The following is a 15003-nucleotide window of genomic DNA, read 5'->3' as shown; positions in this document are numbered from 1 at the left end:
TTGACTTAATACTTTTATTCCAGGGATATGAGGTTGACCTTAATGGGGCTTTATATAATGAACAACATGCCAGAGAGATCAACATCTCTCTCAGTGGCCAAGGCTGGTTTCAGCTGCAGTATTTTAAGAGTGAAAGAAATGTCTATCTGCATAGATTTATTCTGGCTTCAATACAAATAAAATAAAAGTCCAGACCAGGTTATTTTTGACTCTTCCCACTGTTCTGGCTCCGTTTTTCAGCTGTCCTGGATATTTATTAAATGTTTCCTAGAAAAGAATTCAATACAAGTGTCCAGTGTCTGCATGGTCACTGCTTGTAAATCCTGGTCTTCAGAGGGAGTTGTGCTTTTGGGTTCCCTAAAAAACCTCATTTCATCATCCTGTAGGATGGAAAAAAGTGACAATATGTTCCTTAAATCCTGCCCAGCCACAGCACTGAGACCTTCTCTCTGGTTTTGGTGAATTATTCATTTCATCTGCCTCGAGAGATTCTCAGATTTGTGAAAGGAAATGCCAGTTTTTGACCTTAATTTTCCTGGCAGCAGCCAAAGCCAATTACCTATTTTCCTGTCATCACAACACACCTACATAACCAGACCCTGTGCTTTCTACCACCTGCCCTTCTGGATTTCCAATTGGGAATTTTATCTTTGCACCCCAGGTTTGCAGCAGGTGCACAGATTAAATCAGCATATTTAAATAATTTCCAGTACGGAGCATTGTCCTGGCACTCCTGGCTCCTGTTCCCCTCAGCAAAAGTGCTGCCAACTTGCACCTGATGAGTTATGCCCAGATTATCTCAGAGGTCGTGCTGGGCTTTGGGTTCAGGACACATTTTTCCAGTGAGGTGGAGCTGCCAGGAAAGCTCTTTTTGCCCTGTAAACAAACATAGGGCATGTTGGTAAAACACAGAGTTCCCCTCACTGACCTGCTCAACAGGGGGTTCTGCTGAAGGACAACTGATCCTGACATCCACAGATCCTCACCTTCCTTCACCACCTGGAAAGATGGCTCAGTTCCACTGGGGAATGAATCAGCTGCTCACTTCACAGAATCATAGAATCCCACAACATTTTGGGTTGGGAGGGACCTTGAAGCTCATCCAATGCCCTGCCATGGGTAGGGACACCTTCCTCCATCCCAGGTTGCTCAGAGCTCTTTCCAACCTGGCCCTAAAATTTTAGGAAGGCGCATGAGGTGCTTTAGGACACTTCCAATACTTGCACAGACTTGTCACACATGACACAGGACCTACGGACACTTGTCCCCTTGTACAGTGGCACCTGGCCACCAGCCACATCTGGAAAACTCTGTTGGCTGAATTCACTGCAGTAGGTACAAGACACCACACTTTCCTGGGAAAACAAATATTAATTGTCTGAAACTGAAGGCTGGACCCCACCAAGGCAAGTTCTCAGCATGGTCCCAAGATTTTTACTTTTAGACAGAAATCTGTGGAGACTTCTGGGGTTTGACTACAGGACCCAACAGTTCTTAGCCGAAAACTGCTGCTGAAATGTTGAGGGAGCTGGAGGTGTTTAGGCTGGAGAAGAGGAGGCTCAGGGTGACCCTATTGCTCTCCACAACTCCCTGAAAGGAGGTTGGAGCCAAATGGGGATCAGGCTCTTCTCCCAGACAACAAGTGACAGGATGAGAGGAAATCGCCTCAAGTTGTGCCTGGAGATGTTCAGGCTGGACATCAGGAGGAATTCCTTCACCAGAAGGGCTGTGAAGCATTGGAAGGGAGGAGCCCAGGGAGGTTGTGGGCTCCCCATCCCTGGAGGTGTCCAAGCAAGGCCTGGAGGTGGCACTCAGTGCTCTGGGCTGGGGACAAGGTGGGGATCAGGCACAGCTTGGACTCCATGGGCTGGGAGGTCTTTCCCAACCAAATGCCTCTGTGATTCTGTGTGCATTCCTCCTGCCACATCTGAGACAAAGCTGTTTTAAACTAACAGCGTCCTGGATATCTCATTTGCATTTCTCCCTCCTTCTCATGTGTATTTTATATTGTTTATTTTCCACACACACAGCCTGCTGACAGCATTGTTCAACTCCAAAAGGTCTGAGCTTAGCTGCAGGCTGGAAGTTCAGGTGTGCTGCTGACTCCCTCATTAATGCTGCAGGCAGGGAACTGGGCTTTCATGTACTGGAAGCTGTAAAAACAAGTCTCCCAAAACAGTTTTCTGGAAATGACAGGGACATGTGCAAGAATGGGACAGCAATATTTCAGGCAAACAGAATTTGTCTTCTGCAACAGAAAACTTGAGCAAAATTCATCTCTCCATTCTGTCCATGTCTGTGGATCAATACTGTCATTAAATTCCTCTGAGTAACTTTTCCATTATGATACCAAGGAGCATGACTGAAATGCTGGTTCACGCTAGCCCACTCCCAAGGACAGGAGCAGGTTCATGCAGGTTAATGGACACATGTTCTCCCAAAATTACCTGTCACCAGGTGTATCTGTCAGATAGGGGAGGTCTGGGGTGTGCTGGGAATCAGAGTAATGAGGGGTTTGAGAATCCATGGTTTCCAGCTGATTTACCCAGCTTCAGACAATACCCCAAGCAGTTCTGCCTCCAGCACAGCCAGGCTTCAGCTTCCTGGGAGAAATGACACTGGGACTGGGTGATGATCTTCCTGAGTGCAGTGTTTAGGTGGTGGAGTCTTTTAAAAATCACAGAGCCCTTGCCTTGATGCCAAAATACAATCTAAAACTCAGTATCTGGTGAAGCTCAGTGTTGGGAGCAAGAGACTGGGGTGAGGTGTGCAAATCGGAGGAGGGGGCTTAAGTCTTGTCATTTCTGTCCTTTTCATCACCACAGTCCAGCCAGGAGGGAAAATATTGTAATTAAGGTCCCAGTGTTGTCTGCAATGATAAGATGAAATTTCCTAATCCACTGGAGGTTGCAAACAGCATCTCTGTCAATGTGGGACACAAAGGTAGCACCATGTCTCCTCCTCTAGGCTGATGTTCCTCAGAGAACTCTGATTTTGGATCCCTTTGAGCAGGGATGTGCTTGTTAGTGAGGGATGTGAGAAAGGCAAACTCCTGTAAAGTTCCTCATCTTCCTGCAGGCTCCCATTTTGCCTGGGATGAGCCACAGCCTCCAATCACAGCCTTAATGCTGAGCTGTCTCTGGGCCAGGCCCAGGGAGAGCTACAGAGGAGCTTTGGGAGGCACAGGGATGAGCATCCTCTGCACAAAGCTGCCACATCAGCCTCCAGTGGGCTCCTGCAGGTGCCAAATAAATGAAGATGGTCTGAGAGGCCTGAGCCTGATGAGGCTTTGGAGGTGGAGGGGTTGCAGGTGGAAAAATGAATATTTGCAACATCCCAGCCTTAGCTTTATTCCCTCCAGAAGCCTCTGAGAGAGGGGGAGATGTCACAGGATACGAGTGACCAAGGGAGACAAAACCCCCACAAGCATCCTTAGACCCTTGATTTCATTTTCTTTCTGCCAGCTACTTTTTAAATAATGATTACATTTAATACATTATCATCTCTTCCTAATTAGACCCCTGATTACCCAGCATGATGCCATTAAGCACTAATACTGTTCATCCCCCTCCTTTGGAGACATTCATTGTGCAGTAGCCTGTCATTATTCCGAGCTAAACATACCATTTCTCTCCCAGAAGCTGTAATTTTCAGAAATCCCAGGCAAACAAAGACATTGGTAGATGATGATTTAGCTTGTGGAGATGAAAAAAAGATCTCTGGTGGGAGGGGAAGAAGAGAGGAGGGAGAAAGAAATACCTCCAGTGGAGCTACTGGGAATAAAAATGTCACATTTTATGGTGCCACCAGGTCTGAAATCACCAGCCATCTGCAGTCTGTGGAACAAGGAGAAATAATAAATTTTCAGGGCTTATTTCAGGGCTCAGCTGCACGATTCCTCAGCCTCTTACCCTTTTCCCTCTCCCCTCCTGGCTCATGTTTGTCTTTCCAACAGGAGGCTGGCCAAGTCCACTCTGCTGCTGATCCCTCTCTTTGGCATTCACTACATCATGTTTGCTTTCTTCCCTGACAATTTCAAAGCAGAAGTGAAGCTGGTCTTTGAGCTCGTGGTTGGGTCATTCCAGGTAAGCCACCATTTGGGTCACCAGGTTTGTCACCAGGGAGAAATGCAACAAGCTGGACATGGGTTTTTTTCTGGGCATGCCCCATACTGCTCTTGTACCTTTGTGGAAAATCTACTTACTCCAGCCTGGCAAGGATGAAAGATAAATTTATATTTTGCCTTCCAGAAGGAGATTCTCTTCCCTCATTTTAGGAAATGAAAAGAAAACATTCCTCTGTACATTGGTGTCTCTGTGGTTTTTCATACTTAAGGGAGAAAAATAAACAACTCAGTTCAGATTTTGTATTATTGCCATGTCCAAGGCCAGGGTGGATGGGGCTCTGAGCAGCAAGTTTCATTCAGTGGGGAATTATTAACAACCCTGTCTGCATCATTCTCACTGCACATCTGGCATCTGGAAGTGTTCAAAAACTGTGCAGATGTGGCACTTGGGGACATGGGCCACTGGTGGACTTGGCTGTGCTGGGGGAATGGTTGGGCTTGATGACCTTAGAGGTCTTTTCCAACCTGAACACTTCTGTGGTTGTGTGATCTCTCCTTTGGGAGCTGAAAGGATCTACACTCTCTCCTTGTCTGTAGTGCTAAAATCCTGTTTTCTCCTTTCCCCAGGGGTTTGTGGTGGCTGTTCTGTACTGCTTTCTCAATGGAGAGGTAAGACCAGACCATCAGGGCTTTTTGGTTAATGTTTGCAGCTAGGACAGAATGAATGCATGTGGAGAGTGGATTGGGAAGTGTCCCATCCCTGATCCTGGTGTTACAATACTGGGGGGAAGCATCCAAATCACATCTCTCTCTCTCTCCAGGAAAACAATTCAAACATTTGCCTGACAGTTTTCAGCACAATTAAGAACAATTAATAAACACATCAGGACTTGTGCTTGCACTGTAGCGTTGCTGCTGAGCCCATCCTCTCCTCATGAGACAGCATCAGCAGAGCTCCTGTGTGAACTTGCACAATCCCTGATCCCAAAGCAGCACCTTCAGCAGGGCAGGATAAATCCCATCTAAGTCCTTTTCATGCTCAGTGCCTCCAGGAATCCTCCCCAGGATCACACCCACTGCCAAAACCAGCGCAGGCATTGGTGTGACTGCACAGAGCAGTGCAGGTGAACCTGTTTCTGCCTTGCAGGAATAATCTTGATTTACCCACATTTTAGTCCTGGCATTCTCATCCTGGCATTGTGCTGTTCCTGTGGTTTTTTTTCTCAGAGCCCTTCAGACACAGCTTTTCCAGCTAATTCATGCTGTTACCTAAAAATTTGCACTGGAGGGCTGCAGGAGGGGACAAGGACAGTGGTCAGGTTTGTTCAGGATTTGAATTGGAATGGCATAAACCAGGGTATTTCTGTAAACACTCTGAGCAGCAACAAGCAGCTTCTGTCGAGAAAAGCACAGCTGTACTGACAGATTTACAAACAAGCTGTAGTTAAATCATTTCTATTTGGACCAAAAACAGGGCAGTGAAAAAGAAAGCATCTTAATTACATTCCCCAAGTGTTGTCATTGAAGTTAAGTAGTCTGGCACCTTGACTGTATCAATAAGAATATTCATTCTGATGAAGCTCAGGGATTTCTGCTCCAGTAATTTACTGACTGGAGTGTCCCCTTTATGTGGTTAAAAGTTCTGGCAAAGCCAAGTTCAGTGACTTTTATAAAGTAATTCTTGGCCCTGGGGTGGGTGGGTTACCCAAGGCTGCTCACATAATCAGGTCAGAATAGGCTGGGAATGGTGTGGCTGGGACAGTGCCCAGGCACAAAGGGACCTGGGGGTGCTGGTCAGCAGTGACTGACCATGAGCCAGCAGAGTGCCCTGGTGGCCAAGAAGGCCAATGGCTCCTGGCCTGGCTCAGGAATGGTGAGGCCAGCAGGAGCAGGGAGGTCACTCTGGCCCTGCCCTGGGCACTGCTGGGGTCACACCTGGAGTGCTGTGCCCAGCTCTGGCCCCTCAGCTTGGGAAGGACCTTGGGACACTGAGCACATCCAGAGGGGACAAGGAGGCTGGAGAGGGGCTGGGAACACAAACCCTGTGAGGAAGCCCTGAGGGAGCTGGGGGTGCTCAGCCTGGAGCAAAGGAGACTCAGGGCTGCCCCCATCACTCTCTGCAGCTCCTGAAAGGTGCCTGTGCTCAGCTGGCCCTGGGCTCTTTCTCCAGCAGCACTGACACAACCAGAGCACACAGTTATCAGAAATCAAAATGACCCCCGTGGCAGGGAGAAAGGACCAGGAGGACTCCACTGATATCAGAAGGCTAATAAATGACTTTATTATACTATATTATTCTATACTATATTACACTACATCTAAACTGAATCTGCACAAGCACTCAACTCAACTGCACAGCATCTGGTGACTGTCAGTGACAGTCCCCACACACACACCTGGATTCAATTGGTCAATGAATCAAAACACACCAGAATCCAATTACCAATTTCCTTCAGGTAAACAATCTTCCACAATGCATTACACTTGTGAACAAGAGGAGCAGCAATTGAGATAAGAATTGTTTTTTCTTTCTCTGAGGTTCCTCACTGCGATTCCCAGGAATATCCTTGGGAAGTTGTGCCTTGCTTTTCCCTGTGAAGAGAAATGTGGCCACACACAGTCTCAAGCTGCACTAAGGGAAATTTAGGTTGGGTATTAGGAAAAAGTGATAAAAGAGTGATAAAGTTCTGGAATGGCTGCCCGGGGAGGTGGTGGAGTCCCCATGCCTGGGTGTGTTTAACAAAGCCTGGATGTGGCACTGGGGGCCAGGGTTTGGTTGAGCTGTTGGGGCTGGGTTGGACTCAGTGGTCTTGAAGGTCTCTTCCAACCTGGTCATTCTGGGAATTCTGTGAACACCAAGTGATGCCCTGTACTGCCTTTTCTCTTTCCCATGCCCAGGTGCAAGCTGAGCTCAAGAGGAAGTGGCGGAGGTGGCACCTGGAGAGGTTCCTGGGCTCGGACATGAAGTACCACCACCCTTCCCTGGGCAGCAACGGCACCAACTTCAGCACCCAGATCTCCATGCTGACCAAGTGCTCGCCAAAGACGCGCCGCTGCTCCGGCTTCCAGGCCGAGTTCTCCCTGGTGTGAGAGGCTCCCCAGGCACTGAGCATCCCAAACTGAGACACGAGGATCCCCGGGGATCAGTGATCCCATGACAAACCCCTGTGAAATGACCTGCTCCGCATGAGCCAACCGAGGACACACAACTGGAAAAGCCGCTGGCGTCCAGGATGAGATCGGACGAGCCAAGAGGCAGAGGAACACTTTTGCTCTTGCTCTTTTCAGGCCTTTCACTCTTCAGTTTCAAGCCCTCAGGGACTGATAACTCTGAGGAATTGTCCAACTTAAGCTTCAGTTTCAAGCCCTCAGGGATTGATAACTCTGAGGAATTGTCCAACTTGCTTGAGGACAGCCTGGGAGATGCTGGTGTGTCATAAATAATGTACTGGGGGGTAAGGGAGGGAGAGCCTCACTCCTTGGTGGCTTTACCAGAACTGGCATCTCTCAAACAGACAAATTGCACTTTTTTTTTTTTTTTTTTTAAATGAGCCAGTAAAGGAGAGACAGAGGCAGGAAGCAGGAAAAAAAAAAAACCACCAAACATATGAATGTGCCAAAATTCCTGTGGATAAGAGATGATGATACAGCACCAAAGATGGTGCTGGGGACATGGGGAGAAGGGACAGGAGGAACATGAGCAGGAAGGGAGAGGCCAGCACATGGCCCCCACATTTTACACAGGTGGAGATGAAGCTGCAGCACCAGGAGAGCCCCTCAGAGGATGCCCCAGTGTGTTCTGCTATTTCCCCACCACCCTTGGGAGCAGAAGCTTTCCAGGAACCCTGTGGAAGAGCAGATCACTGAGAAGGAGCAGCATGAGCACCTTCTCTGCACTGTGTTGGTGACATGGTGTTTTGCTTGGTTGTGTTCCATGAACAGGAAACTCGATTTGCATGTATAAAAAGCAGGGCCAGATGACAAAAGCAGAGCACGGCTGTGTTTTTTTCATTTTCTCGAAGTTGTCCCATAGATCTCGGGGCATGGATGCACCCAGGATCATTAGGGATCAGGGGGAAATAATTGGGCTGTAATTCATTTGCACTTGCTTAGCACACACTGTCAGGAAAGGGAAATATAGGGCCCTGTAATCCTTAATTGAGTCAGAGCTGCCATAAGGAGCCACTCTCCAGATGAAAAAAATTCCTGTCACAGCAGCAGGTGAAATTGCTTTCATCAGGACAAGGTTGTCTCAGCACACAACTGGCACTCCAGGAGGGAGGAAGGAGTGCAGGAAATTAAATGGATTTCTTCTTCAGCTTTTCTGGGGAGCTTTCATCCTCTAGGAAGGCATTGTTAGATATTTAGGATGTGTGTGTGCATTTTACCTCTTTTCTGAAGGCCTGTTAGTTTCCATACAGGGGCAATTCCTACTTGAAGAATGCACATGGATCCCACTAAAACCAAGGGAGTAGGGTAGGAGTTTTTTTTTAATTCTTGTTTTCGTGGTGGAGAGGAAAAGGAGAAATGCTAAAGCCCAGTCCTGCTCATCTGAGACAACCCACAATCCCAAACTCAGTCAGAAGACACAAAATTCAGGGATAGAGATGCTCATGTTTGTGTCCCACTCAACTGCATCAAGTGGGGTTGAAAAAGTTTTATGCTGAGGGTGGAAAATCCCTGCCCAGCTCATGAGTACCCTCAGTAACTGGGCTGCTCCCATCCTACTAAATCATGTCCTCATGAAGGAGTGCCTGGGTCACCACCACAGGCACCTGGAGAGGGAGGTGAGCTCCTCTTTTAGAGCTCAGAGATCTCTCTAGCTGCTTCATTTCTCCACAGTGAAATGTAGTTCAATGGAGGGAAGCACCTGCAGCCTGGTGGGGTTGGGGGTTGTTGGCCTTAAGCAAAGGGTGCCAACAAACCACACAAATCACAGGAGGAGACGTGCAGATCCAGCTCCTTTCTGAGTCCTGACAGGGCAGTGTTCCATGCTATGGCCATTCCAGAGCCTGTTACCAGCTGAGCTGGGTGCTCCCAAAGTATTTATCCAGGAGGGGGGCTGGAGTCAGTAAAGGGCCATGAGGAACTGATCCACCAAGAGCAAACGTGCATTCCTGAGTTTGCAGGGAGCCAGCTCAGATCCTGGCACATGGCTACCCAGCCTGTGGGTCCTAAAACATTAGGAAGACATGAAAATTCCTGGAATTACAGTGCTGGTGATTCCAGGCTGGCCAGGTGTGAGCCAGCTCTGTTATGACTACTTTGCACTGAGCCCACATCAACAGTGAGGATCCAACTCTGACATGCCATAAGATCATCAAAATGCAGCTCCCTGATTCCCAAAATACAGAGAAAACAAGAAGATGCTCAAAATTTCCCCACTTTTCCTGAATTGAAGCCTTTATGCCTTGACACCCCTCAAACAATATCCCATTGAAACCCACAATATTTTCAGAGGCAAGAACCTCTGAAGTGGTCCTGGTCAGAGTTCAAGAAGAGTTTGGACAGTGCTCTCAGGCATTTGGTTTGATTTTGGGGGTTGTCCTGGGCAGGACCTGGAGTTGGACTCAATGATCCTTGTGGGTCCCTTCTGACTCAGGATATGTTCTGTGACTCTCTTTGTGTTTGGTGCTTGTGTTGCTCTGCTGAGTTTTCAGGTCTGAATTTTCAGACCTGGATTAGGACTCACCCAGGAAATACTGGAGAAATCCCACCAGTGCCACCAGTTCTGCTGCTGTGCCTGGTTCAAAGCAAGGATTTGACCTGCATTTTTCCAGGTGAATGACTAACTTCAAGGAAGCCCAGAAGAAGCAAGGGAAAATTCAGTCTCAGCTTCCCAGTTGTCCCACTTGGTGTAAAATGTCTCGCTGGTTCAGAGTTTTGAAGCAATGTCAGTCTGGGAAAGATTGGATCCATCAGGCTGCAAAGCAATTCTCCCTGTTCATCTGTCATGGTAAATATTTATGCCCAACAAAACTGATGGGCTGCAGAGGAGCACTGCCCAGTCTTGGGAATGCATCCACTGTGGTATGAACTGGAATTTCAGGTCCCAGCCAAGCAGCAGAGGAGCTGGAGCACAGAGCTGTGGAGCAGAAGTGCAGCACCACTGCCAGCAGCCTCCTTTGTGGGATGTGAGGGAATCCCTTCCCATCTGTTCCAGGCAGCCTTGCTGGGGGGAAAGCCTGTGAGCCATCCTGAGACACACTGAGCATTTTCCCTCTGCTCCTCACCTTCCCTTTCCTCTCCCTGTGCTCCCCTTTCCCTCCCCATTCGCAGGAGGAAATCTGTGTTTGCAGCTTTTCCTGTGTCCCAGCCCTGTGCTAACCCAAGCCAGCACCAGTCATATGCCAAAGACAGCCAGGAAAGGTTTGCCTTTTGGAGATGTGACAGGGGAAAACCCCAGCTGGATATTTACCCTCACCACAGGCTCCTCTGCAGCCTGTCACGTTCCCCACCGCGCTGTTCTGCACAGGAACCTGAAGATGGGATCTTCCCTGAGCTGAGGGGCTCCTTCAAAAAGTGTGGAGTACATCAGCATGCCAGAGCTGTGCCCCCAGGCACCCTGCTCACAATTATTTCATCCCTGAACATCCAGCCATGCCTCCTTTCTGCTGTCAGGGGTGTTTGAGGGGTTAAGTGAACCTGCTGAATGGACCTGCTGTGACAGGCATGGCAATGTCAGCACGGCAGAGCTGCCAGCCCAGCTGTGTTCCAGGAAAACAGAGGAGCTGGGGGTGAAATCACTTTATAAAGAGAGAAATCTTTTCACTCTGGGGACATGAGCAATCAAGTGAGTGATGACATTGGGATTGGGCCCTGTTTGACTGGCTCAGTGCTGGAATTTGGCTCCACAACTTGGCCTGGTCTACTCTGTTTTTCATCCAGCTCATCAATAAAATGGAATTCAAGGACTTCACTGCAGATGACAGCGTGGACTGGGCTGTCCTGGCCCCACACAGAGCACAGAACAGAGCTCAGCACTTTTGCTGCTCCCCCAGCTCCAGCCTGACCCCAAAACTGACCCCAGCAGGACAATTGCATCCATTTGCTGCATCAAAGATCAGAGGTGTGCCTCTTGAAATGTATTAAAGGAGCAAAGGAGACTCAGGGCTGCCCCCATCACTCTCTGCAGCTCCTGAAAGGTGCCTGTGCTCAGCTGGCCCTGGGCTCTTTCTGCAGCAGCACTGACACACCCAGAGCACACAGCCTCGAGCTGCACCAGGGGAAATACAGGTTGGATAGCAGGGAAAAGCTTTTCACAGAAAGAGTGATAAAGTTCTGGAATGGCTGCCCAGGGAGGTGGTGGAGTCCCCATGCCTGGGTGTGTTTAACAAAGCCTGGATGTGGCACTGGGGGCCAGGGTTTGGTTGAGCTGTTGGGGCTGGGTTGGACTCGATGACCTTGAAGGTCCCTTCCAACCTGGTCATTCTGTGAAAACTTCTTTTGCCTCTGTCAAAAGGCACAGATGTGTTTGAGGATCATGAATTGGGCTCCAAAACTCTTTCTAGAAATAAAGCCAAATTCTGATCCTGCTTGCACCAATCAGCTCACGGCAGTGACTCCTGAATTACACCAGCATTAAACTGGGATTGGCCTTCAAAACAATTCCTTTTTCTTCATTTTGGAGATGCTTACTCCCTTTTTACATCAGGGATAGAGCAATCCCCTCCTGTTCTATACTTCAGGGATTGAATTATTAAATTTATTCATAAGTATATAAAAATTAAAACATAAACAGTAAATTATTGTCAAGGTCTAGAGGTAGCAGGTTCACTGCTAACATTAGACTGTAGATATTTCTGTTCAGCTGGGTCCTGTGTTGCTTTGTGACCCTCACAAACAGCAAGAAATAAAAATATGACCAAGTTTAGGGTTTAGAAAAGAAATTCTGTTGCAGAATTTTAAGGGCATTAAAACCAAACAAATTTTTAAAATCAGAGTTGTGAATGCAGGAGCAGCAGCATTACTGCAGTTGTGGAATGAAAAGCAGAAAAGGCCAGAAGCTGAAAGATCTGAAGATTTTGTTTTATTTTTGGTTTGTTTGGGGTTTTTTGCTAGGAAACAAGTCATGTTTTTCTCCAGGAAGGTGTTGCTGGAGAAAAGATATTTTATACATGAACAAATCATCGTATTTCCTTTTTTTCTCTATACCCCACTGGGTTCCCATTCATCTCAAAAGCAATGAGGGTCATGTCTGTGCCACAGGGCAGAGGGATTATACCCAAATCTCTGCTCCAATCTGATGGAAATGCTTTCAGAGAGAAATGCACCTGCTGATTAATGCAAGATTGATGGCAGTTTTTCAAAAGCAAAATGAAGTTCCAAAGAAAGCTCAGGAGTGAATCAACACCACTTGGCTCCATGGCAGGGATTAAAGGGGTTTAGGGGGAATTTTTTTGCCTCCATTCCTTCCAGCTTCACCTCAGGGTTTAAACAAGAGGGAAGGAAATATAGGGAAAGAAAACACAAAATAATTTCAGACTAAAAGGGAATCTTCCAAACTGGGAAGTGCCAACATGTGTCCCCATGAAACTTATTTTACTCTGACCACAGAGGTACATCTTGGTTTGATAAATGGCCTGTGGAAGCACAGGTGGACCAGCAGCAATGTCCCTTCTCTGGCAGGTGAATGCAGCTGTAACAGGAAAGCCCACATACAACGTTCCTCCTGCTGTGTCCCACTGGGTGTTTGGCACAGCCCAGGTTCCCTCCCAGCCTTGGGCTTCCCCCCATGGCATCTCTGCACCCTTAATGTGCCAAACCCCTGGGGACAGGGATTGCAATCCTGAATTCCCTGGCTCACAATGCAAATTTGCACTTTTCCCACCCCGGTGCTGATGGGGCCAAGCACCACAGAGCTGCATCCCTGGAGATGAACCTCGAAGAGCAGGGGCTCACACACACTCAGATCCACCCAGAAGGACTCTGCTGGCATCAGTCAGGCACTAAACTGCTGTAAAAAGGGAAAGATTCAAGTCCCAGGCTGGCAGGTGTGTGGTGGTGTTCACAGGGGTCCCAGGATGAGGGAAGAGATGAGAATCTTGACCCCATGTTTCAGAAGGCTGATTTATTATTTTATGATATATATTATAGTAAAAGAAAATTATATATTAAAACTATACTAAAAGAATAGAAGAAAAGGATTTCATCAGAAGGAAGGAAAAGGAATGATAATAAAATTTTGGACTGACCAGAGAGTCCGAGACAGCTGGGCTGTGATCGGCCATTAATTAAAAACAACCCCATGAGACCAATCACAGATGCACCTGTTGCATTCCACAGCAGCAGATAATCATTGTTTTTCTTTTCCTCTGAGGCTTCTCAGCTTCTCAGGAGAAAAATCCCAGCAAAAGTATTTTTCAGAAAATACGTCCATGACAGCAGGTGGAGTCAGATGTCCCAAAATGTGGATTTCAATCCATTTCCTTTCAGTCAGTCAGCTTTTCATCCCCTCTCCAAACCCAGTATTTGCTTTTCAGTCTGATGAGGTACAATTACAGTGACTGACCTTGTTATTATGTCTAATTTCAGTGACTGACCTTGTTATTTCCCCTGGAGACCTGTGCAGATGCAAATATGGCTTTTAATCAGGAGTTTCTTGGGAGCACAGATCATCCTTTCCACCTCTTCCTGAATGCCCTAACTTGCATGATGTTCTATATCTTGAAGAGCCCAGGGTTTGAAATTCTGGTTATTTCTAGAATACTGTGAAATCACAGGGGAGAAAACAAACATTTGGGACAGGACTGTAAGGAAAATAATGCCCACTTGTGTTCTGAGGGCCAGACCCTGAGGACACACACATTGGCAGCAGCAGAGCACCAGTGTTTTATACCCAAGTTTTGTGGATATTGTACATTTGTACATAGAGGAGATCTGAAGAGCACATTTAAAAAGAAAAAAAAATAAATAAATAAACACATTTTTGATACTCAGATGATGATGATGATGATAAATCGAGTTCAAAGAGGCAGTTTTGAACTCAAAAGTGCATTTTTCAGAGCCTGTTTCAAACACCTCAAGCTGTGGGTCAGCAGCTGGTGCCAGCTGACCCTTCTCACTCCAGCTGTGAACCCCTCTGCTCTGCCCTCCTGTAAATAGGCTTTGGCAGCAGAGGGTGATGGGCACGGGCTGTGAGCAGAGAATCTCTGTCTCTGTGGGCTTCTCTCTACCAGGTGCTTGTGATGTACCCTCCATGCCAGCAAGAACAGGCCTGCTTGCTCAGCACAGGTGAAATCTCTGCCTTGTTCCATGGCCTTTTGCCTGATGTTATTTATTTTTGGTCTGACTCTGTACATATGCAATGAAATGGCTATTTTTTTTTTTCTTTTAATTTTTCTTTTTTCCTTTGTATTTGGTTCACCTCCTTGCTTCAGAGGGGGTTCTTCTCTGTGGTTGACACTGCTGAAAACAAGCAATAAAACCATCGTGAAGACATTGTGTCTGAGGTGTTGCACCTGATATTTTAATTTATTCCTCACGGTCCTGGAGAAGACACAATGAGAAGGAAAACTAAGAAGGAAGTTGTGAGCTGGGGAGGTTCTTGCTTAGAGTGAAGCATAATGGCTTCATACTTTGAAAGGTTAATCAGATAGACCAAATCACTCTTAAAATCAGAGAATCATGGAAATATTTGGGTTGGAGGGGACCTTTAAAGGCCATTTAGTCCTTGCAGGGACATCTTCAAGTAGATGGGAGTTCTGAGGAGACCTTATTTGGGAACATCAATGCCAGCAGAAGAACCAGTACCAAATCCAACATAACTGACCCCAAAACCTCCTCCACTGCACGAGCTGGGTGCCTGGATGGTGCTTGGGAGGCAGGACTGATGCATGGAGGTGACAACCATGCAATCATGACCACACTGTGATCATTTTGTCACAATCCACGGGTGTGAGATGATTCCTGCATTCACAGGAACGTACAACCCCACA

The 15003-nt window shown here is 47.3% G+C and overlaps 1 protein-coding gene across 1 annotated transcript in view; it reads left to right on the top strand.

Annotated features, from left to right (window-relative positions):
- VIPR1 (vasoactive intestinal peptide receptor 1) overlaps positions 1-14509 on the top strand; it is a 117054-nt gene extending 102545 nt beyond the window's left edge. Inside the window, exons 11-13 of the mRNA XM_036378930.2 lie at positions 3956-4085; positions 4694-4735; positions 6965-14509. Coding sequence (XP_036234823.2) covers positions 3956-4085; positions 4694-4735; positions 6965-7156 — 364 coding nt within the window. The 3' untranslated portion in view covers positions 7157-14509. The remainder of the gene's footprint in view (positions 1-3955; positions 4086-4693; positions 4736-6964) is intronic.
- The last annotated feature ends 494 nt before the right edge of the window (positions 14510-15003 follow it).

Source organism: Molothrus ater, chromosome 1, assembly GCF_012460135.2.
Source record: "Molothrus ater isolate BHLD 08-10-18 breed brown headed cowbird chromosome 1, BPBGC_Mater_1.1, whole genome shotgun sequence".
NCBI classification, from domain to species: Eukaryota; Metazoa; Chordata; class Aves; order Passeriformes; family Icteridae; genus Molothrus; species Molothrus ater.
This window is presented reverse-complemented; position numbering and strand designations above follow the sequence as displayed.